Here is a 25,621-nt window from a genome sequence, read left to right as displayed (position 1 = left end):
CTGAGCTAAAATACTTACAATTCAACAAACTATTTAAAAATGCACCTACAGAAACCCATTTCCTCACTCACATGAAAGCTGCAAGTTGTAACTGAGCCCACTAGGATCATTTTGTCTTAAGCCACTGCACATCTCTCCGCATCCGCCCCACCCCCTTCCAGCAGAAATTCACCGTACCCACTCCCATAAAGGTTACTGCTATATTTATTAAAAATAGAAATACCTACACAAAAAAAATTCAGCTTACGACTGAAAACAACCTCGTAAATTTTAAGCCATTAAAAAAATTTAAAAACATTTAAAAAAATCAACAATGATATCCCTAATCTGAATTTTAAATCTGACTTTGTGGTGGAAATATCCTTCTGGTATTTTTCTACACTGCAAGCAATTAAAAAAAATTTATACACCCACTCACTTGACCAGGGCATTTTTCTCTTGATTCCTGAAGGTTAGTAATCAACCACGAACAATATGTTAACACACTACAGCTGTCACATGACATTAAAAAATTCCACTGCATTAATCTTCTTGCAATCAGCCGAGAACACATGGCACAGCCATACAGTAGCTGATATGCCACTCAAAATAACACGCTATATGCGAAGCACAACATTTTTCCAGCTCTACTCTCTTACCTGTAGATTGTTACACACTACTTATATGTTTATTAACACACTCTGGAAAAACCTACAATATCCCGAACCATTTCACATTATAACACCAGAACACATCTTTTCCCCACCCCCACACACAAAACCACAAAATACACGGTTCATTCCAATCAGGCTCTGTCTAGATCAAGTCTCTCACATACTTTAAAGTCTTCCCATTACCACTAATATCAGTTTAAATTCAAAACCACTCGTTTCAGGGATATGAAGATTAGCTGTTTGTTCCCACCAATATCTAATATCCTCTACTTGCCATACTCTAATTTAGAGGACAGAGTTTAGAGTCTAGCCAGAAATCCGTAACTTAAATAAAAAATTCTGTCCCTGCTTAATAGAGTATGATACGTGTTTGAGGGAGAAGATGCTCAAGGGCAAAGTCCACAATCACAATAGCGTTTTAAGGGCCTCTGGTGAACAAAACCTGGAACCCACCAACCCACATGACCTATGATAAAGTAATTGAGCATACAATCATTGACAGGCATGACTCAACAGTAATACAAGCATTATTCACCTCTTAGATGAGGAACTGCTGCACAGATTAAATAAAGGGTCTGCAGTTTCAGATCAGTTTGTGGAAAATGACATTATCTGAATCCATTTCATAAGACCTTCAGCACTCTCCGATTCCACGTAACTGCATGTCCCTATCATGCATCAAGTTTGCAGCTTGGAATTTGAAATCCAAATTCAAGAGAGAGAGAAGTCAGGATCTTGCTGGTCAGAGACATTTCTGTCAATCTGTATAACACCAAGAAGCGCTCAGCACAAAGAAAAGATGACTATAGAAGATAGTTAAGTTGGTTTTGCTGCAAAACAGAGGCTGGCAAGGCTGGTGGTCAAAGACAAGACTGAAATATTACAAGCTCTTCAGGAATATGCTGTCTAATAAACTGCAGTCTGGCTGCGTTTGTGACAGTGGAAGGTCTTTAGTTAGAGGTGTCTTAAAAGTCTTGAGCACTGTGCTCAGTTCCAGGTCCTTCAGTAAGTATGGTATTCTTACTTTTGCTTGTGCAACACAGCACATTTTACAAGAAAGCTTTTAATAAAACATAGCAGAGAATGCATAAGTTGTCTACAAGAGAAGTGTTAGCAGCTACTTTAAAGGAAAGATTGCCAGATTTCTTCAAATTGTGAAACAAAGACGACAGGCCTAAAAGGCAACAACGTTGTACAAGGCTGAATAAAGTATAACTTCAACTTTGATTTTCACAGTCTGTATCTTTTATACTACACACCTGGAGACACTGTTGCTGATAAACAGGAGAACAGAAAGTATGAATAAGCAATGAAGATAAAGTTAAAAAAACCCTTATCTACAAGTTAAGAGCACTTATAATACACCAACAGCTATCTCAGAATAGTAAACAAAAAAAAAAAAAAAAACAAATTTTTTAAAATACTTCTGTCGAAAGGACATTTTTCTTTTCATCATTAATTGATTTACAGAACATACAGATCAAAGATAGCTAAGGTTAATAGTTTTATGCCAAGACACCACTCCAGTCTCCTTATTTTGACCTTGCCCAAGGTTATTCTCCCACACCTGTCATAACAGGTCAGCTCTTTCCCTCTTTTTTTGCCCTACCACCTAGGTATTACAAATAATTCAAATACCTAGCTTTACACAAGACTTTGAAACTACTTGTTCCCTAAAAATAACGATCTCCTCCACTGCAAGATGAGGGCCCTGAGCTGCAGTCAAACACTGTACGCACCAGGACTGCAGTAGCCATACAACTGCATGTGTGAAAAAGCAAGTAGTGAATCCAATTTACCACTTCAGCTTCAGAAATGCAATGCCAGCTACTTACTTTTCTGAAGTGGCAGGTTTTGTAAGAACAAGACTTTTACACAAGTGCACTGGAGCATTCTATAGATGTTAATTCAGGGCATATCAATTTCTTTAAATGGTAGCACACAAACATACTAAAAAGGTGGTGAATTTTCAAGTAAGAAATGGAAAAGCTTTTGTATTAGTAGCAACCAGCAAGATCTCTCAGGATAATATAACAAATATTCTTATCTTCTGCAACTCCAAAGTGCAATGGTATTTGTGAAGCCTGGAAGCTAAATCGATACAACCTGTTTGAAATGTCATTTGATGGATGACACATTATTGCTCCTGCTATTAGATGAGACTCTTCCATATGCAAAATTTTGTCTGCATGTATATGTGTGTGCTCAAGCTGCAGCTTGCAAAAGCAAGACAGTGCTCTCCTGAAACATAAATGCAATTCAAAATTGTTTGCTAAATAGTAGAAACCATTATATGGGATGGCCAAAGAAAAGTGAGCTCACTGTGCAGTGTTTAAAATGAATGCTTTCTGTGAAAAAGACTACTTTCACAAAATACCTATAGTCAGAATGATATCTTGTAGAGCTATCAATCTAAGGCAGTTCAAACCTTACTATTTGTAAAAAATCAGACATTCATAAAGCTAATTTTGGGGAAAAAAAAAAATCTATGCCAAGCGACCTCTTCATATTTTATTTTTTTTTTATTTCTTCACGGACAAGTTTTCCCTGAATTTGTAATTTCCTACACCTACCATTGTTTACAACACAGCAGGGATGAAACAATGATGCATAAAGTCGCATGAAGAACAAACAAGGAACTCAGGACTACCACCAAACTGTTCACCTTCGCGGGTCTTTCCCGCCCAAAGGTTACTTCCCTCTTGATCAGTGGCTCTCCACGTGTTCAAAGGACAGCCATGAACTGCTAGATGAAAGCAGTCACCAGCAGTATGACTCCCTCTGAAACAAGTTGTTTTGTTTAAAACCAAAACTATATTTCAGTCAGCCAACAGCATTCTACCTGACAGTCTGGCTTCTTTTTCCACTGAGGCTCTCTAAGCACCAAGATTACAGAACTAGTGATCATTAGGCTGTCCTGGTTTGAGGTAAAACAGAATCAATTTTCTGTTTTGTAATTTTACTTTTTAGCTGGGCCTCTTCTAACTGACTAAACTCTGAAATTAACAGCACATTGTTCACAAACTGTTCACTCTCAGAGTGGTAAGACCTAATTATACCAAGGAATGGTATGCACAGAGGCTCTTGGTTATACTTATCGCTATAACAACCAAGGTCAGATAACTTCGCTGTTTGCCCCGTTGGAGGGTTGGAGGTGGAGAAGCATAGAGGGGTCACAGCTGTAGGGCAGAGCAGATGGGACAGGTGACCCAAAACTGACCAACAGGGTATTCCCATATGTATCGTGCTCCATATAAAAGCTGAGGGATCAAAGCATCAGTTATCTTTCTTCAATGGCCGACGTCCAGGGAGGACCCTGTCTGTTCGTCTGCCTTTGATCCCAATACGAGCATTCCTGACTCCAGATCTGAATTCAGCTCCTGTCCATCCCTGACTCCAGTCTGGGACTTTCCCTGTGTCTGCTGGTGATGCAATCGTCATCCTGGGAGCTGGATACGGTTTTGTATATATTGTATACTTTTTATTATTACTATTTTATTATTATTTATTATTTCATTATTTATTAATATTTTCATTAAAGTAGGTTAGTTCTTTTTCTAACCTCATAAGTGTCTTTATCTCTTTTTCTCCCCTCTTTGGAGCAGGGGAGGGGAGGGCCACGTGTCATTCTGATTGGCCAATCCAGCCAAAACCACGACATAGGCAAATGGAGTTATTGCTGTAGAAGTCTCAGGACTGGAGCAAAAGCATTTATAAAGTCGCAGAGTTATCATTATTACTGAAGAAGCCAATACAGAATTAGTGTTTTGCAGAACACTAATACATATCCAATGTATTATTAAACTACAAGTAAAACTAGTTCAGAGAACCGATCTACTACAAAGGGAAAAAAAAAGATTATATTCTATTATTACTACTCATAGATTTTAAAGATCTAGTTTACCCATGCTTCCCCAATAAACACAAGTAGGAACTATGGAAGCTCTCACTTTCGAGACCGCTTGTTTTTTAAATAGCTGACTTTGCCATTACAGGAGTCCTTCCAAGTATAAGAAGTGAAAAGTCTTTAATGCCTCTGCTGAACAGTCTAAAACACCAAGGCCTTGCATAGTATTAAGATACTTGTGCAGAGTTTAAAGTTGTGAACATAACTGGCATTGCAACTATGCAGACAAGTGCTGGCTGTCCCAACTTGGCAGAGCACTGCCAGTAAATTGTTTTGGTGACTTGATTTATAAGCCTCTTGATGCAAAAGAAACTGTTGCACATTTCATTCTGCTGTTGCTTTGGAACTGGAGAATACAGGTTCCAAACTGAACTATCGTCTTTTCACTTTGCTTACGTCATGGAATCACACACAAAGATTATTTGTCCACACTGCCAGCAACTAGCAAAGAAAAGTGGACCTGATTTTTCAACCTCATCAGGCAACAGAAGGAATCACTCAGTTTATTTAGATAAGGACCTACACTGAGAGGAAAAGCTGTATTTGCTTGCAACTTTCCAAAAACAGCTTCAAATACAGAGCTAGATGATAGCACCCATGCACTCCTGCAAACGACAGGAATCTCTCAAGACCTTTTGATTAAATATTCTAACCTCTACAGAAAATAAGAAAAAAAGAATGGAGGAAAAGACAGAACGAAAAAATACCTACACAGTTCCTTTCTGATTTCAAAACATACATTATTTAAAAATAGCTTACTAGAATCAGATGAATAAATATTTCAGTATCAGAACAGTTAAAAGTGAGCTTTTACTCCATGTATAACTCTAAAGTGTGTTCCCTACACAAGGTGTCCATCATTTGAACACTACATTGCTACAGTTAAAACGGCATATTGACATTTATTTCCATATGGAAGATAAATATATGTGTTAATGGGACATACAAAATATGTTTTTATACCTGCACTCATGTATCCCTATGGTGCTCCATATCTGTAAAATAAGTATGTTAAAGGCAGAACCAATCAACTCAGGTGTTTTAAATGGTTACTAGGACCTAAGTACAAAATTAAGTGTATCTTTATAGTGAATGAGGTCCATTCATGAAACACTACTAAGCACTATTTAAGCTGCAGGTATCCAAACATGCTTATGTCATTAGCGGCAATTACACCAGTCAAACTTTGCTCTCCTGTTACTGTCTACATTATGAGGAGCTCATCCACTGTGCATTATGCAGAGCACAATAAGTTGTGTCTGTGCTAAAACATCTGTCAAGAAAAGTGATCTGAGGCAGGATTTTTCATAAACCAAACGTATTTGCATATACTACTGGCTGCAGTGTCACCCAGAGCACTGAAAATGAACAAGCAGTAGTGAAAACCAAAATGTTTAGCAAAGGTTTCTAGATACATTCCAGATCACAGCTAATTAAATAATCAATTTACAGAGGATTTGAACAGGCAGTTGTATATACTTAGAAAAACACACCTTAAACCTGATACAGACCATAAAGCGTAGCAGCTTGCTCCACTTCTCAGTGGAAAAGCAGCAAAAGGGGAAATAACCGCTGGGAAGTACAAACGTGCCGGTGTGAGGTCGCCGTGAGGAAGCAAAAGGCACGGTGCTTTCTTAATGAGTAACTAATAAGGGAGATCAACGGAATCAACGGAAAACCCTCCCTCCACCGTTCCAGACGTCCCCAAACCCGTTCCTGCCGCCGAGGCGGGCCGGGGACGGCAGGGCCTCAGCGCCAGGACACCGGCGCCGCCGCCCTCGGGCTCAAGAGGGGCGGCCTCACCCCACACCCGTTCCCGTCCCCTCTCCCCGTGTCCCCCCTGCGCTGCCCCGCTCACCATGGTGCTCCAGCCGGCCCCCCCCGCCGCCCCTCCAGCCGCCCGGCCCGGCCCCGCTCCCAGCACATAAATCCGCCGCCGCTCCCGCCGGCTCCCGCCCGGCGCACGGAGGTCACGCTAGGACCCCCCCTTACGCTCCCCGTCAGACTGAGGACCTCCCTGTTTGAGCTGCCTAACTAACTGCCTGCGCAGACGGGCTGGCGGCGCGCCCGGATGGCGCCTCTTCGGCCGCTTCTTCTGCACCTACTTGGACTATAGAATGGAGGCGAAGGGGAGGTGTCCATCAGGGCAAACGACTCGCAGGTTTCTTTGTGCCATTCCGGTCAGGCGCTACATAGGCAGCCAGCGCCTGGAGGGAGAGGCGCATGCGCAGAAGTAGAGGGTGAAGCCGGAAGTGCCTCTGGGGAGGGAACGACCCCGGGGACCGCGCGCCGCCAACGTCTTTTGGCGGTTCGCGGTTCCCGGGGTCGTTCCAGCCTATCCCCGGCAATGGCAGCCGTTAACGGCGATCCCTGAGGGGATGCGACGGTCTAGTGTGGCCTTCCGGCAAGCCCTGAGGAGAGTGGGGTCCGCCGCTGCCTCCTGGGCCCGCCGGTGTGCCGCCGAGGCGGCAGCCGTTTGGCCTGAGGGAAATGTGGCCTTCCCGCCGCTTTCCCACGGCAAAATAATATTTGCCCTGTCACCTCTGGTGGCGTTTACCGCATGGTTCCTGTCTTAAAAGGGGTTGCCTTCACAGCCAGCCCCAAAAGAGCGGCGGCAAATTGTGGTTATCTCGTAACTGAAATAACAAAACGGCTTTGCTGTAAATCCGGCTGATTTAAACGTACCGTCATTTGTGAACTGGAAACTGAAGCGCAAGCATTCTGCTTGAAGGGATAAGTAGTATTTTTACGGAAAATATGTATTCACATCCATTGGTATCGTGACAAACTTTGCCTGCCTTTCAGCGAATCCCAAGGGGGGAATTCCCAGTGAGTCTAAATCTGGCTCAACCCACAAGTACCAAGGAAAAGATAATTTAGTAATGTCTTAACTGTCATGGAGACTTACAAACTGTGACTTTCTGACATTTTTAATTGTTCTTTTGAAAAAGGTGGTGGCTAAAAGACAAACCTAACAAAACCCACTCAACATCACAATAATAAAATAATACAGCAAACGGACATCAAAGGAATTCCTCTCAGATACCAGAGATTATAGTACCAGGGACAAAGACAAGACAATTTTGACTTGTTCAAGCCATTTCCTTTTAGTCAACAAGTCTTGGGTGTCCCAATTTATTAACATTAATTTGGCAATGTTTGTGGCAAATGTAGCAGGGTAGAGAAGAGCACTGTCGGTTTAAGAAAACAACAGATTCTGAAGTCGTTCTGTGTACAGCATTAATCGTGTGTTCCTGGCACACAGAGAATATTAAAGAAAATTAGTAAGTTCTTAATTTTTTAGGCATTTTTTATGCATAAATTTTTAGGCAAAGCTACAACTGAAAAGCATTCGTCACTGTAGGAATAAGAGATCAGATGCATTTGGAGAACAACTGATGTGAGACACATTTAACACTTCTGAATGCAAAAGTCTCAAAATTGTGTGTCTTTTCAAGGAAATTCATAAGTTCCCTGTGGATCTCTTTGGCATGAGATTTCATCACTGATAAGAATTTGGTGACATTTTATGAAAATTAAGCCATCAAAATTGATAAGGAGAGCTGTTTCATTAACTGAGAGAAGAATTACGTATCGGTTGGCTTGAACTCTAACAAACAAGCATGACTTCAGAGCCCTAGTATTTTAATTCCAGTGTTGCTTAAAGGGTGTTCAACAAAAACAATCAATATTCACACAAAAATGAGGCCAAAGTTGTTGTAATCACCGTGCAAAAATGGATTTTTTTAAAGGATTTATATGGGCTGAGTAGGACCTTTGAGGGGAACAAGCTGAAAAAGATTGTCCCATGCTTTATCCAGTGCCGCTGGTACAAACACCGTCTCACCTGCACTGGTGCTCTCCTAGACCCTCTTGTCTTGCACAGTGGGCAAGTTTTAAGAAATTGGCTGGAGCAGAGACATCCTTGCTGCCCGTGCTGCCTGGATACAAGGAAGGCTGCGTTAAGCGGAACACATATGCCTCTTTCTTCAGGAAACAGGCAAGGCTCCCCAGAGATACCAGCCATTTCTGGACTGTCAAATGTGGTCTCAGCAGCCTCTCTGTTCTCTTTATTCCACAACATTAAACTCTTTTTTCCTCCAGGCTACCATTTCCTCCCCCATGACAAGTATTATTCAACCTCCACGGGAAAAAAATCAATTTTTTGCCTAACATGCAACATGTTATGTGGCAACTAGCATGACTTAAACTCTACTTTAAGCAGACAAGCTTGCCAGCTTTGCCGAATGTATGCTGAGATCACATCATTAGGGGTTCAGAAAAATTTTCTGCATGTGGGAAGAAGCAGGACTCACAATGCTGATGAGAGCTCTAGGAACGTTTTCATTGTGATCTCTAAGGGCTCCTTCTCAAGCTTGGTATTAGAGCTGATCACTGTCCCACCTGCTTTACGAAGATCATTTCCACTGCTGTGATTTGAGACGAGCTGTTTCATCAGCGGTTTAAGTGCATGTGACCATAATGATGCTGCACCACAGGTCTTATTCTGCTGCCATAGTCACAGAAGTAATGACTTCCAGCAAAGAGAGTGAGGGAGACATCATTATCTTCATCAGATTTAGTGAGAAAATATCTAAATAGGGTCCTCAGCCTTCAAAGTTCCTCATGATGTCACAGTTAATGAGTTGTCAGTTTTATATCCAGCAGACCTTAATGCCATTGGGGCTATAAAGGAAGCTTAGCAGAGCTGTGGCACAACTGTTCCTGACACAACTAGGTTATGAAATAACTTTGCACTCAGATATGGCAGCAGTCTTGCTCCAGACAAAGGCAGAGTCTCAAAGAAATGGAGAGGAGGAAAGCTTCTGTCAAGGAGATTCCCTTTTTTCAAGTCTAAGGAGATCTAATCTCATGGTTATCTGTGGGACAGCACTTTGCTGTCAGGAGGTGGTGTCAGTGTTTTGGTGACTTCCATCTGATCCTCATCACTTGAAAGTGAAAAAATGTTATAAATGTTTTTGAAGGTGCATTTTATCTCCCAGCTTCCCACAGGCCAAGAAATCTTCCTCTAGAAAATGAGCCTGGGAAGAGTAGAAATGCTTACAGACATGAGAAGTCTGCCATGTAATGTTAAAGCAAGGCAACTGAGCTGCTGAAACAAAATTTAAGAGAATATTTATTTTATTATAATACCATCTGCAGTCCCTAGATGACAGGACGGTAAGCAGAAGGTAAGTTTAGATCAACAAGGGCCAATTAAAAAAAAAATAGAATGCAGTTTACTTAGCAACATTTTAAACAAGTTGCAGGAAAAGGTACTGGAAAGAATAAGAGCTCCACTTCCTACGATATGCTGGGATTTGAGTTGTCCAACATAAGCCAACACATAAAACGTGTATTTGACATTAGAGTTTACCCACCAGACAAGGGAAGTTACTATTATTTTGTGAAGAGGAACCTGAGATAAAGCCAGATAAAGCTTACCTAAAATCACTGGGTTTCTCTATACATAAATAGATCTCTGTAAATATGAGAAAAATTACAATCCTATGTCAGTGCAAAGTTTATTTTTAAAGGAAAGTTTATTTAAAGGAAACAATGGGAACACGTATCATTGCAATGTGTTCTGTTTATCCTGAACTTTCCATTTTGGGGGATTCTTTCAATTTTTGTAAGGTGAAGACTATTAAGAGACTCACTTAAAACCTAATTCTACACATGAGAGGATATTGAAGAAAAATGGTGGTAAAACCATCAAAATCTGCTCCAGAGAGGGCTCATTATTTTCTTTTTTGGAAGACAGCGTGTCAGGCTGGAAAATTTCTGTTTAGATGAATAATTCTGAATCTTCTGAGTAAAATAAAAATATTTCCCAGCCTTTCAAAATAATAACATAAGCACTTTTAGCATACAAAATGGGAGGGGGTTTACCTGGTGGTTCTCTTGACTTGAGTAGGTGGCCGCTCAGCTTATTTGAACTCGTCCTGTGAATAGTGGGGCTAATGAAGCTTGGTTTCCTGTGGATTTCTGTCTCATGATTGACAGCTTAGAAATGCACGTTTCTGTTTTAAGAAGGTGTCTGTTTGTGGCATTTGCAATGTCTCTGGCCTACACACAGGCAGCGTAATTATAATGGAGAATCTTACTTTACAAATGTGATTGATGCAGGCCAGTGGGTTCCAAACTGAATGAAAAATCACCAGCCTACGGATTCACACGTCCATTTGAGTTTACATATAGCCACGCTGCAGGACCATATATGCCTTATTTTCATAGGAAATCAGGCGGGAGAGAAAACGCTTGCATTTGTGCCACCAATGTTTTCATTTCACCTGTGTTACTGTGCCATAAGACAGAAAGTTATGACTACAAAGGCTGTGGGTTAATTTTTTTGTGTATGTGTGTAGTAAGTCCCCTCACAGGATCCTGGTCTGGCCAGAGATTTTGAGAGATTAATCCCCACCCCCAACCTCTATCATATTTTGTAATGATGAGAAAATTATTTTAACTATGTATGGAAGTACATCTTTTTATATATTGGTTCCCATGGTTATGCCATGCACGCACACATTCACACACACATATATATATAGTTATATGTATAGAAAACTTCTGTTATCTAAAACGCATGCTCTTACAAATGGGAACAGAGCAGACAACAGACCAATCAAACCGCAGGCTCCAAACTTGCCACTTAAAACAAGGTGCTTCTCATTTTATCTTCTGTGCATCATGCATCACTTCTAAAGTGGTTACTGTTCTCTTCAATTAAACTAACTTGGAAAGTACTTTCTGCTAGTGACCACACATTTCCCTTTTTTCCTACAAAATTACTGATTTCCTACAAAGTTACAGAGCAGCAAGTGCCGCCTTGCTGAGCCGTGCAGTAGAGCTAGAAAGGCCTGTGGTGTATTGTGACTTCACTTCACCACCACCTGCTAAAAGAATTTAAAAATAAATGTATCTCTGACAGTAGCATTTCCTTTTAAAAAGCACTGAGCGGTTTTGGTGTTTTCTTCTTTGTACTGTACCTTAAAGTTTCACCTACATTTTTTCAACATACACTAAAGTGTTTGAAAAATGAAGTCATAACAGCAGCAATCATAATGTAATTATAATATCAGCTATGGGCCAGTACATGTGACAGTTTCCCAGAGCAGCATTTGTGTGTAAAAGATCTAACCATGAGTGAGCAGACTACAAATTGGCAAGATGTTCCAGATGTGTAGTGCAAAAATGGTGAAGTTCTTTGGTATCTTGGTATTAGAGCTAGCAGCAGATGATGAACAGCGCGCTCAAATCTGTAGTGCAAGTGGGGAAAAGGGCTTGTGCTGGTTTGCAGGAACTGGACTACTGAAGGTCTTGCAGGTCAGAAAGAGAATTTTAAAATCAACCCTCTGCTTCACGGGGAAGCAGTGTAATGAGCAAAGTAACTCTGGTATGTTTGGAGGCTTGGGAGCAAGTGAACAACCTGACAGGAGCATGCTTTAAACGCTCAGCAAGGGTTCCATAGCCTCTGCTCAGTGTCTCCGTTCCTTGGGCATCCAGAAATGTATTCCAAGCACTTGCAAGTGTTCTTACGAGCCTTTAGCTGATTCTGTTGGTAAAATAATTTTAAAAAGGAAACAAAAACTTGACACACCAAGAATATTCTCCTTCTATGATTCAGATTAAATAAGCAGTGTTTGTAAGGCTTCAGAGTAGGAGATCCCCACCCCCTATTGCTACTCGGAGCACATGCCTCTGCATTTCTCAAAAGAATGATGATTTGTAGAGCTCTAAACCGTGAAAGGGGCCCCAGGATGAATGACCGTGAGTGGGTGGGGATCGGGCAGTGACATTTTCTTGTTCTAGTTCCATTCTGTCAGAGGGGAGATGGGGGTCAGGAGACAAGTTTTCCCCAATCTCAGTCCCTCTGCAGAAGAGGAGATCGAGGTCAGTGATGAATTTTCTACTTCCCCATGCTGTCTGGGAAGGAGACAGGGCTGGCTTGGTTAGCTGTGTACAGAAGGCTGCATGCATGGAAAACCAAGCAGACCATTGTTTTTATTTGCTGACTCTGGCTACTTTTCTGACAACACTCAAGCAAATCACATGTGCGATCCTCTCTTCAGAAAAATCCCCGAAAGGCCGGCAGCAGGAGACCCGTCATGCAGCAGGCCCTGAAGAAGTTAGCTGTCATTGTAGCTGAGAGCACTGCTGCCGTCTAATGAGTGAGAGTTAATAAAACAAAGTGGTAAACCAACATGTGAGTTATGAAGCTCTTCCCTCACTAATCAGAGTTATCCAGTGTCCCATAGATGCTCATTATGTGTTGTTTATACCCAATAGTAAAGTCTTGCATTGCTTCGGTAGCATTAGCTGAAATGGTGCTCTGTGATCACAGAATAAGAGATATTGAGGAGTTTTGTTCCCTGTACTTATTTGTCTCTGGGTTGTTTTTTTTCCCTTCTCTCTCTTTACCTATCAGAGTGTTACTTATAGGATCAATTCTTCACTCAGTTTAAAATAAAGGAAAGTTGAAAACATCTTGATACAGGCCGATTATGAAGAAATAGGGATGTTAGCATAATGGGCCAAATTAATCCCCAATGTAAATCCATTTATTTCAGGACAGCTATGCTGAGGACAAGTCTGGGTCAAAAATGTCTAAAATAAATGTAGTTGAGATGTACAGCTCACATTAAAAAGTGGAACAGAACAACTCATCAGTTGAGTGCTTTCAGCTGTGCACTTGTGTGCCTTATTGTGATTCCAACGTAGCCCTGAGGTAGAAACGTGAAGAACTCTGTCATTCTTCTGTAACGTGAGGTGTCACCGAGGCAGTTAGCGTTCATTCTCTGCTATGCAGAGGAGAGATCAATGAGTTTTATAAACTTGCTTTGTGTAAATGATGCTGGAACAGTCAGCGTTCTGAATGCCAGGACCCTTGAGTTTTGGGACATGTTTGAAAAAGCTGAGTGTTTTCAATCATGCCCTTTCAGTTCTCTGAGATTAAAAGGAAATAATAAAATAAAAATTGAAAAATATGTATGAAAAAATGAAAATAGTTCTACTGGCAAACTGTGCTACAGAGGTATCTCCTCTAATTTGATTCTCTAGCAACCTGCAGTACCACGGGGCGCAGGAAAACTTGAACATGCTGGAAGTAAGCATGTTTTTTCATACTTATACATTTCAGCCTGTTTTCCTAAGGAATTTAACTGTTTGTAATCTCTATGTTTGAGTGCAAGTGAGTAGATGATAGTCTCGTCATCATTTCACCTGGATACTTTAGAGCTTGTTGGGCAATTCCTACCAAACCTGCTTTAAAAATACTAAGTTCTTACAAGTCTGATGAAAATGTGAAGCCAGTGTCAAGAGGAAACCCTCATTATTGCTACCAGCAAGGGTAGCGCTGCAATGAGAACTCAGCCCTTATTAAAATCTACATGGAAGAGCACACTAAATGCAGGCAAAGCATCTGCTGGCCCTCATATCTTATTCAGACATTAGCAAATCCAAGCACAAGACACAAATACAAAGGAGAGCAGGCTTCATTAGCTCCGCTGCTGATGTGATAGTTGTACTCTGGCAAATTTGAGTCTGTCGTTTAACAGCACGCTGGAAAAGAAAGTTGCGTGTTTTAAAGTCTTTTTTAGAATTTATGCACTGTCTTTTATGTAATAATCCGTCAAGTGTTCTTCACAAATCTTAAAGGCAGGTCTGCACCTGGCCTTGCTAATATTCAGCAGTACACAAAGAAAGAGAGAGACAGAAATACTATATATGTGTGTGTGTGCGCGCGTGTGTGTGGTGTGTGCATATGAAAAGCTCTGATAGAAATCTGTGTGTTTATATACACATATGTGTGTGTCTATACACTATATATGTTTATAGTTACAGAAAACTAGACAAAGTGCTGTTGCCACCTTCTTAGTTAAAATTTTGAGAATAGGTGTCTCAATTTAGGATTTTGCACTTAGACTCCAGTGAGTACTGCTGAGTGGAACCACTCAGGGTTCTACTGAAATGGGAGCCACTTAGGTGACCAAAAAATGGATTTATCAAAATGAGTTTATGTGTCTCTTGTGCAAATATTGATCCTTCAGGCGCAGGGACTGCATCGGGCAAGTGCTTCCCTTCACTACCATTCCACCTCCTCTGTTCCAGGTAAGTAGAGGAGTGGACCTTTATGTAGGTTGGGAGAGATGAGTCCAGCATGCCTGTGGCATGACAGCACTTGAAAAAGAAAGCATTTTTTCTGAATTCCGGCACAAAGACTATGACCATCTATGTCAAATAAAGTTCAATCTGAAACTTGAAAATCATGAACCTGCTGGTGGCCAAAGCCTCCCAAAAAAAATACTTTTTGCTTCATGCATCTTGATTTCCTGGCACTTATAAGCATCTATATCCTCTGTTGGTGTAAAACTGTTGGAAAACAATAGGTTTATAGCAACTGTCTAATCAAAACTGCACATGGCAGCTTAGCAGTGAAAGATTCTGATAGGGTTTTTCTGCAGAAAGACTTTTCTGACTATGAGGGCAAAAAGAAGAGCTAAGACAATGCTTAAATAGCCCCCTGGCTTTCAAAATGCTTCTCTATTCAATGCAGCCATTTGAGGCTTTTTCCCTCTTTGTGAGTGTTTTATAAATATTTCAAAGCATTTCGGTTTGCTTGTCTATGGAGAAAAAAAAAAAAAGAAAAAACCACAAAAACTAAGTTCTCTACAAAAATGTTTGAACTCAGACAGGCTAGTGAACAAGGAAGCATTCATAATGGGATATTAGTTCAGAACTGCTTTGCAAATAGTAACATCAGTTATATACAAGTGCGAAAAAGCCTAAAAGACAAACGAAAAATGTTTCCGTCATGAAAGTAAACAAACATAATCAGGAATATATTTGCGTTTACACACGCTTAATCAATCTACCGATACAAATTCAGAGGGATTGTAGAGGACACAAGGAATGCAAACTCCACCCCCAGTAACCCACAAGTAGCAGACAAAATTATGTCAATATTAAATTAGGAGGAAATTAGATCACACTATCTCTCCCCACTTCTAATCTCTGTTCACATCACACCTCACACAAGCAGTATTTTGAGTCCAGTAGACCTGTCCTCCATTTCAGACTCCTGTATGTAGCATCTTTAGGAGCACAAGTACTGAGGAGACATTTACATTAAGGTCTTTTGGGTGTGGGAGAGTTTTTTTAGCTTAAAAAGGGTGTAAACAGTATCAGCTTTCTTGGTAAGTATTGCCATATTTAGAAACCATATTGTAAAATACAGGAGGGAGTCAGAGCATTCTGCCTTTAGACACGGTGGGGAGCGTGTAGCTGAGACATTCTTTCACACCACTTTTTGTCCTGTTTTCTTCTTTCTGTCCCTGTCTCGGGAGTGTTTTTGATCTTTGCCATATCTGCGTGAATGCTTATGAAACGCTTATTTGTCATGCATCACTTATTAAAAACTGATGGAAGGTTTTATTAGTAATAGCACTTGCCTGGTGCTTCCCTTGTGCTGAGAAATTACAATAGACCTCGCTCTTCCATGTGTCTTTCATTCTAATGTCCTGGAAAAGAAAGCTAACTACTAATTATTGATACAAACCAAACAGTAGTCCTGGGAATTTGGTCATAATCTCTTGTGGGCAGCACGATCTTTAAACTCCCTCATTCTTTCTTCTTCTGTCATACTCAATCATCGTTTTGGTTCAATTTTTAAAAATTAATTTTCTGTAAGAAAAGGGATACAAACAAAGCAAACAGCTGCCTGGATGTTAGACTTAACATAGGAGAAGTGAAGATGACATGCTGCCCTTTTGATGTGTCTGTTCAATATTTACTGTCAACTTCAACTAACATTTATATAATATGAATATTTTAAAACAAACTCATTACTACACCCGAGTACTTACTTGAGTAAATATGTTACAACCAGCTCCACCCTCCCATGTTCCTTTAAATACTAGCTAGCGTGCAATGAAAGAGCAGAAAATCAGGAAATAATGGAAAATGAAATTGATTTGATAGCTCTGATTTGGCAGATTGCTCCTACATAGCAAGAATTACTCCTCTTAGTTTAAGAGCAGAGTATCTTGGGTATTGCCTTAATGGTCAGAGCTGGCGTTTTAAAAATTATGTGGTCATTTTCCAGTTTTCATGTGAACTGCTGTACAAGTAGGGTAAATTCAAGACACTAGAGAACGTATCCTGGAACAGTGCGGTAGTTGTGTGAACACATGAACGTGTAAGGGTCATGGCTGTGCTTTCAAACTAAGCTTGGTACCCAGAGTAAACGTGGAATTATGAATGCTGAAGATTATGGCATGTACCTAAAATGACCTAGTGGTCTGGCATCTCTTTTTTTCCCCTCTTGTCCTGTACAGGGCTGTTTTTTTTGTGGCAAGCTTAAGGATGGTGTGAAGTACGTGGGCTTTTAGGCAGCCATTGGCACCGAGCTTTACATCCCCTCCTGGACACCGGTCCCCACCAGCTCTGTTCCTCGCCTCTTTGCTAGCCAGGGCCATTCTGTCATTTCCCCGGTATCTTGCAGCCTGTGTCTTGATGAGCTTTTCTAGTGTGTACTCTGGTCTATATCCCTCTCCACACTTGACCCACGAGGAAAACTGAATTTTGTACAGTTTCTGTCCATGGCAGATGACTTCTTAGTTTTAACTTTAGGTATAATGTTTAACTCCACGCACTCTCAGTTCAATAGTCTGTGTTGACCAAAACTGTGACTCTTACCATGGAATATGCTATTGTTGTCCAGAAATTGTGTGTTTAGTATGTATCATTGAGCCATTTCACCATTAGATCATCTTCATGTATTCATTATTAGCTGCTTTTTTTTGAGCTACATTGCTTTTTTTATTCCCCTACCCTGTTTGTTTGTTCAGCCCATACTGAATGGACATCCCAACTCATAAAATGTAATGGCTGTGATAACTCATGGAGTATAAGAACACAGTAATATGTAGTGAGCGTTTGCTACAAAATCATCTACACAGGGTGTCTCTAAGAAGTGTGAGCAAAGGTTGTGCCATATTAAAATAGGTCAGTTAATAGTAGATACTTAAATAAATTTTTCAAGGACAGTCACTGATCAGAAGCAGGCTTTTGAAGTATTTTTGTGTGTTTATAAGGGACGTGAACCCTGTCCCAATTCTTCCCTCAGTGAAGAATAAATATATGGCCCTTACAGTGGGACAAGTCAGAAATCCTTGGCTCATATTATAAAAAACAACAGGGAGAGTTTAGTGTCTGTATTTCTGCTCTGGTCAGGAAGAAGATGGGAGCCTAGCTCAAACTACAACGAGCTTATCAAACCCACCAAAAGGCTTGTAGAAATAAGTTTAAGGTAGCTTTTAGTTTTCCTAAGAGGGGAGGAATTCGTCTAATTTGCGATCTGTTGACTAGTCCTGGAAAGCTGTTAGCCAAACAGCTCGCGGGTTGTGTTGGGGAGAGGTGCCTATGTGTGTTCAAATGGATGTAGGATGTTGCTGCTGGCTGGAGACTCGCTTGCTGTAAAGAGCATTAGCGTATTCAGTGTCATTTCCTCTGTTTGGACACAGCTGAAGCGTTTGTGCCGCGTTCTTCACAAATGCAAACTGTGGAGCTACCGCTCCATCAGCTCTGAATTACTCAGGATGTGTGGCTCACTCCATTTTTTTTTTTTTAAGTTTCACAAGTTGGTGTATTGTTTTAGTAACGTGTACCCCTCGCAAACCGTCAAAGATCGTCAGTTGCAAATAAAGGAAATGCTTTTAAAAGCAAGAGGGAGAATAACATTAGAATAGAATATGACTGCTGGAAAATTTAAAGTAATTATCTTTTAAAATAATTTTACTGTTATTTTCACCAAGTTTTAGTTAGCCTATAAGAAGGTTACTGAAAAGTCAAGTAACCTTTGATTCAAATCTGACGTCCCCATCCGTGAAAAACAGAGAAAGCAGCACAGAACTATAGAGGTACAGATTTATAGTTATTGGAAGCGAAAGAACTGCAGGCTGCTCATTCTGCCCTCACAATGTGTAGCAAAATCAGAGCTCAGATCAAACTAAGAAACTTTACCTGAAATGTTAGCTGTAGTAAGGGACTTTGTATGGGTTTCAGTGTAAGAGAGACGGGGGCGGGGGGGAAGGGCAGAAAAAGAAGACAAAAAAACCCCAAGAAACAAACCCGAAACCCCTAAGGTGAAGGGAATTTCGGAGCGGAACAGGTTTTTTCAAAAGCAGGAGGCATAGCTGCAGCACCTGCAGGAAGCAGAGCATCTCCCCTGAGCCCGCCGGGATCCGGCAGCGCCCGTGGCGAACCGAGCAGCCCTGCCGCTAGCCCAGAACTGCCTTGTCCCGTTTTGAGGGGCCACGACCCGAAAGCATGGCTGCAGGTGTATAAATCGCTAGGATTCAGCCCTATTCTGGGTGGGTAGAGTTTGCTTTCCTCCTGCAGCCTGTGCGCGTCGCATCAGTGTCTGAAGACCAGTGAGACAGGGAAGGGTCGGAGGGATTTGGGGAGGGGATGGGCAGGGGGCTGCCCCAGGGACTCCCCCTCGGACTCTCCCTCCTTCCCCTGCCGGCACGGCTCGGGGAGCCCAAGGGAGATTATTGAACCTGGGACAGAGCAGAAAACAAAGATTACGGAAAAAACCCACGATTATAAAAAAAAAAAAAAAAAAAAAAAACAAAAAAACATTAGGGATCCTTTCACGGCAATAATCCCGCGGAGGGATTGCATCATCAAAATGCCAGGGTCCCTGGGGCTCCGGGACCCCCTGCTTGGGGGTGCTTGAAGGAGATGTGAAAGATTCAGGAGGGTGCAGGTGCTTTGCCGGGGCAAACGTTTGCCTGAAAGATGCCCTGTGTCAGCCAGGATTAAACTGTCTGAGGACGGTGCTGCCTCCGTACCGGAAGAAAGTGGATACTGTGAGCAAATCGACTGTCACACACGATTTGACAAATTCTGATTTGCTTTTGGGAAGATGTCCGTTAATCCTATTAGGGGAAGGGAGGGGGAGAGGCGCGAGTGGGCGCGGACCGGGTGGGTGGCTGCAGCCGCTGTGGAAAACCGGGATTTTGGGGTCGGGTTTACTTGTTGCACCTTTTTTAGCGCTGCTCCTGCAAAAAGCCCTGTGAAGGAGGGCGGGCAGGAGGACCGAGGCGCGGAGGGAAGGGCAAAGGGAAATTTGGTATTTCCTTCCTCAAACTTTACAGGGGACGTTTGGTTTCCCCGCTCTTCCCAGTCCGTGGGTCGTCTCGGAGACCCGTCTCTCTGCATCCCCGCATCCCTGCCTGATGCCGTTCTGCGGGCAGGAGGGAGGGATGCGGAGCGGCTCCCGCTGCCTCGGGCGGCTTTCCAGCACCAAATATCGCCTGCGCCGGATTTTCAGCCCCTGGTAGATGCTGCTGGGGCTGCAGGTCGCCGCATTCCCCTCTCCGTGAGGGTTTGTAACCTCCTCCTGCAAAAACTGATTTCCCCCCGTTTTGTATTTATATTATTGTATGTATTTTATATAGTTTTCAAGCAACGTTTTGTCGAGGTTCGGAGGTTTTCTGGAAAGGCAGCTAGGACAACACCCGAAGTTTGGGGGCAGGCAGAGGGGGCATTTCAGTAGGGGGTCTCCTTAGGGTTTTCCCCAGAGCCAGGAGAAAGAGATGGGAGAGGGAGACCCCAAAACCCGGCTTCTCTTTGGCGTGACGGCGGGGTAAAGCCCGAGGGAGGGGCTGGGGGACCAGCCCCTGGAGATGGAGGAGTGCTTTGGAGGAGTCCTGAGGAAACGTCCTTGAGAAAAGAGGCGACCCGCGCGTTACAAGTAATCACTGGCTGCCCATCTTCCTCATAAGTATTCAAATATTACGTTAATTATCGCCGCTGCAGACTTTTATTCAAGTTGAGGGGTTATACCTGAATATTTTATTTCACTCACCTACCACGGAAGACCTGGCTGCATTTTGTACAACCGCAAAATGATGCACGTTGCTGTATTATTTTTTTTTCTTTTCTGTCGGTTTGTTTTGTTTGGCAAAAGGCTGGTTTTGAACCGGAGGGACATTACAGTTGTCTTGTCAGTTAGTGTGATTTGAAAGTGAGCCGGTGCAGCGCTTTAGCCTGCCCTCAGCAATCAGGCTTTAGACTCACGAGGCTTTGATTGTAGGAGTTGCCTTATTTGCATTGATGAGGATGAACCAGCTGCTGGAGCATACAGAACTGCACCTGACACAATCACCCGGCTCAGGATTAGCGCGGGGAATGAGGAATCCACTGCGCTATACGGCAATCTCAGCCCCACATTAGAGTCACTCATGCAAAATGACCCAAATTTGCAATGAGCACAATTAGCAATCCAAAGATGCATGTTAATTTAAGGCCTGACATTTACTTGCATTTTTACTTATTAAATATAACGATTATGTGCCGCTTAGTATGCAAGGCTGAGGAAGATGAGCTTTTTACTCCCCCATGAGCGCCCCAGAGCCTCCTAACTACAGTCCCTGGTGTTTAGAACAGGCAAGAAGTTTCGTACTCCGTAACCCAAAGGGTGGCGTGTTTTTTGTTTTTTGTTTTTTTTTTTTCTCTTTTGTTCATTGTTTACACGAATAAAAAAGAAGGGTCTTGAGGGGTTTTTTTACGTTTATTTTTTTTCCCTTTCCTTTTTCGTTAAGCGACAGCTTCCAACTTATAGGACAAAACGTCGCCGTGTGGTGTCCCCCAACCCCCCGCAGTGGTTCCAAACGTACCCACACCTAAATCACCCACCCTTCCACCAAAGTTAAACTGCTCGAGTGAGAATCCAGCAAAGTAGTTTCCCTCCCCACCCCCCTGACACCCGAGGATCTTGAATTTCCAACAGAAATCAAAATCTGAGGTCTACGGCTTTCGCGTATTTGGGTATTGAAATTCTCACCTATGCTTGGGGGAAAAAAAAAATGCAAAAAAAATGGAATAAGTGATAATTCGGAGCAAAAGGATGCAGTTCAAAAGCTAAAGCTCCCATTGGAGAACAGAAAATTTAATGAGCTTTTAATGGAATGCAATGCTCAGAGTAGTAAATTATTTGTTAGTTGACGATGCAATCAGCATGCTGATTAAGGTTGCTTGGTTTTTTTACTAAACATTAACTGAATGAAAACGGTTAGTCCTTGTTCTGCTTCGGGGGCTTTCGTGAAGCGAATGGACTTTCAGAACAGAGATTGTCAATAAAGGTGAGTGCACTCCAGGTGTCATTTGAATATGGTAATAAAATACTTCTGATAAATATTTAAAAGCGTTTTAAATCCACAGTATCTGCCTAGTGTATTGCGAACTTTGTTGAAAGAAACAGCGGGCCTAGACAGGCCTTCCATCAATCCCTGTTTCTCTCTTGGACGATGGATATTATATTTTATTCGGTAATTTTTTAGCATTACCTTCAAAATGAGCGTTTGCACATAAATGTAGGCAAGTTACAGAATTTGTGCAAGGGGAAATAAAAACTGCTTAAAGGAGAAAGTACTGTTCCCGACTAGGTTAGAACTGTAATTAAAGCTCTTCTAAACCCACCCGTAATATTTATTCACTTCAAATTTGGTAATTTTTAATTTCAGATGCTGGGGTTTTTTTATGAAGGGAAATCTCTTCATTTTTAGTGTGGAACGAGATTTCTTTTTACTTCAGGGGACTCGAAGAAAAGCAACAAAACAAAACTCCAGTGGCATTAACACCACAATAGGGAGGGTGGTTATTGTTCTTTTATGTATGTTGACTGTCAATATTTAGCCTATTGAATCCTCACACAAGCCTTGGATTGCACGGATGAATCCACGTATTGACTGAGTATGCGCCTGTTTTAAGATAATGTTTATCGTTTTGGTCGCCTGTCTGCTTTGGTCTTACAGATTTACGAGAGACAGAAAGGCGAATTAAAAAAAAATAATAAAAAATGAATAATTATAGGCTGGAAGCTTTGCTTTTTAAGTTAACGACGACAAAGTCCCTCTTCTATAAATCCCAATTAGTTAAATCATCGCCTTACTCACTCACAATGATCAGATACCTTTAAAATCCGATAAATAACTATCTATGTGTTTTAACCATTCCTGTTTATGACCCAAGAGGTTAAAAGCCTTTGACTGGCATTTGACTTCTGACCTCATATAAATGTTATCTTATCAGTTCCTGCTTGTTAACTTGTATTGAGTGCTTGTCCCTGATGGCTTTTAGATAAAGGGGTTTTTATTATATTTCCTATTGAAACTGAATCATTTGCTTTGTTCTTCTTCTGTAGTCTCAGCCCACATAGTAACCTTGTAACCTAACAATTTTTCCTGAATAGCCTAAAATCCTAACTATTTACAGTTCATAGGAAGCCTTATTTTTGTCTAAACTCGCTGGATTGGATCTAATGTTTTGTAATATAGTTTGATCTTTTTTATTAATTTTCTGATCCAACGTTGAACGTTGCCTTTATTTTCTTGCCATCATTTTTAATAATTGTAGATTGCGACCAAGAGGAGAGGAGCTAACATGATCACACAAATATTTTTTTTTTACCCGAATTTGAGGAGCCTCCCTAAAGAAACCCTAAAGATGTTTTAAATATTCAGGTACAGTATTTGCATTGCATTTTCTCATCTGCTAAAACGGTGTAGTTGTTGCACTCGTCTACTCGAATTCCGCCTTTCATATTGAAGAGATCTCTTTTATCTTACGTATTCGCCTGTACCTTTCTGTCCTTCCCATCGCACCCAAACTTGTCGATATTATGGTGATGACTAATGTGCAGTAGGCGTTGCTCCAGACAAACATATATGGTGATCGGCTGTATTTATATAAGCTTATCCGCGTTTAACGCGTTTTATTACTGTTTGCATATGCGTTAGGAGAACGCAACTGTAGTTCCCCTGGCTGATTTGCTAAAGAACATTTTCCATTAATTTTCCTACAGAAATTGGACTATAATCATAGAGAAAGAATGAAAAGGCAGCCATCTTGTGGGTGTCAAATTGCACTTTTTCTCCTTGGTTCTTTTCTACCCAGTCTTTCTTTTTGCCGTCTTGTTGCCTTTCACCCTAATTAGCCTCGAAGATATTACTTGATATGCAAAGAGATATTTTCATCATTCCATATACTGTAGAAAAGTTGCATTCCCCTTTGGCACTTCAGGCAATCGCTGTCTAGTGGTTACAAGCAAACTAGATCTGCCTTTATATTTACTCATACATATGAATGAAACATAATTTTTGCATTCTGTGGTTCTTTGTGGAAATCTATTTACAAAAAGCAAATATGTAAGCAAAACATTATTCTTGCGAACGAGATTAATTTGCCTGCAAACTAACATGCAGGTATACCATTCAGGATTAATAAAATAGGAAATCTCATGGTTGCTCCCTTTCCCAAATTAACTTCATTCTAGATAATATTGCTGATATTTATTGAAAGACTTATTTACTGTTTTAATTGTTCACATTATCTCTGTGGAAAGGTTAAGAGATTTCTTTCCTCTTAACGTCGATTCGATTTCATTATGTCGATCGTATTTCATCACAAGAAATATTCAATGCAATTCGTAATTTTGTATTTAAAATACTGTATAGTTTAAAGATATCGGCTCAAAAATAAAATGTCCCTAAGAAAAAAAAAATCTGTTTACTGTCTATTAATAATTGCACCAACGAGCATTATACAGTTCCTACCTTGTTATAGTGTTTTTTAAGAAGGAAAGCTAAATTCTGAAGTTCAAAACTCTACCACCAAAAACGTAAGAATAAAGATGTGAAGCTATTTGTCAATGAAATAAATGCCGTCAGCAACATTGTCATTAACATGCAAACTGTTCGGTTCAGGATTAGCCTTAACAGACGTTATTGATTATGCCGCTATCGGCAATTTATTAACAAACTTTCAATAGTAGCTTGAACGTAGCGGGTTTTAATTTGTGTGAAAACTTGCCGGGAAATTTTAAAACTTTTTTCCACTTAAAGAGTCTCGAAATGCAAAATAAAATAGCAACACTAATTAGCGTGTGTTTCGTCAGCTCTTTGTAAATGCAAAGCGCGTTGGAAGTGCTAAGTGTTATTAATAACTCTGAGGACATGGATAATTCGTGACTTTGGTGTCTCAGAATAATAACCCCCGTACAAACATCCGCTCACATGCACGCGTACACACAAAAAAAACACCAAACCAAAACGCCGAAAAAACCCAACCCTTTTATTTTTCCTCTTCCAAAACAGCATAAACTAAATTTTTGTTTCTCCTGTTTTCGGAGATTTTTTTAAAAGGCTTTATAGGCAACAGTTGGCGAGTTCCATTTCCAAAAGGGAAAATACATGCTGATTAGGAGGCAAACAATTATCACCTCTCTCCCCGCCTCCCCGTCCCGCCTCCCGTCCCCGAAATAAAGCGCTCTCCGGTCTGTATCAGTGCAGGAATCGACAAAATGCGTCACCTTCCCGTGCTGCGTATATCAGAGAATCCCGAACCTGCCTGCGACACACGCGACTCCTTTTACCAAATTTAACCCGAAAAAAACTCGCCTGTATGTCTTTCTTGGCTGAGGCAATGGGTGCTTGGCGGGGGGGGGGGGGGGGGGCAGCATTTTTATTTCCAGTGTAATCAAGCTAAATACGTGTCATTTTTATCGTAATTATCATCACTATTACCGCGACCCCGGCCGCGAAACCTCCGCGCACCTTGCGTGCTCGCCTCGTCTCCCCCCCGCCTCCCCAGGGGGGGCTCACAGGGAGGCTTTCTTCTCCTCCCCGGGTAAGAGCAGATCACATCCTCTAATAGATTGATTTCCTTGTGTATAAAGATAATTAACTCATTCTTCTCCTCTTAATGGCATTAGCGCCGATGTCCTGCAGAAGGGTATGAATATTTCTCTTTGTGCCCAGACGTCAGACCATGGGGGTCTGGGCCGGGGACAGACGAGTTTTTGGCTCTGGGCAGCTCCCAGGCTGTCGCCCCCCCTTCCCTGCCCTGTGTGCTGGCTTGGTGTATTTGGGAACATCCCTCCCACCCGCCCCAAACTCCAGAACGGGGAAAGTCAAGTTCGGAGAAATGCTGATTTTCGTTTCATAGCCAAAACCCAAGACGCATTTGGGCTATTACGGCAGGGCAGCTTCCT

At 41.5% G+C, this 25,621-nt stretch overlaps 1 protein-coding gene across 2 annotated transcripts in view; it reads right to left on the bottom strand.

The window, feature by feature from the left end:
- The window catches only part of TMEM161B (transmembrane protein 161B), a 51,767-nt gene extending 45,237 nt beyond the window's left edge, over positions 1 to 6,530 (bottom strand). For both annotated transcript variants that reach the window (XM_054185050.1, XM_054185051.1), the window contains exon 1: positions 6,419 to 6,530. In XM_054185050.1, the coding sequence (XP_054041025.1) occupies positions 6,419 to 6,421 (3 nt within the window). In that variant the 5' untranslated portion in view covers positions 6,422 to 6,530. The remainder of the gene's footprint in view (positions 1 to 6,418) is intronic.
- Positions 6,531 to 25,621: the final 19,091 nt, after the last annotated feature.

The sequence above is a fragment of the Rissa tridactyla genome, chromosome Z (genome assembly GCF_028500815.1).
Source record: "Rissa tridactyla isolate bRisTri1 chromosome Z, bRisTri1.patW.cur.20221130, whole genome shotgun sequence".
Lineage (NCBI taxonomy): Eukaryota > Metazoa > Chordata > Aves > Charadriiformes > Laridae > Rissa > Rissa tridactyla.
Note: the sequence above shows the minus strand (reverse complement) of the source record. Positions and strands in the feature narration are given on the sequence as shown.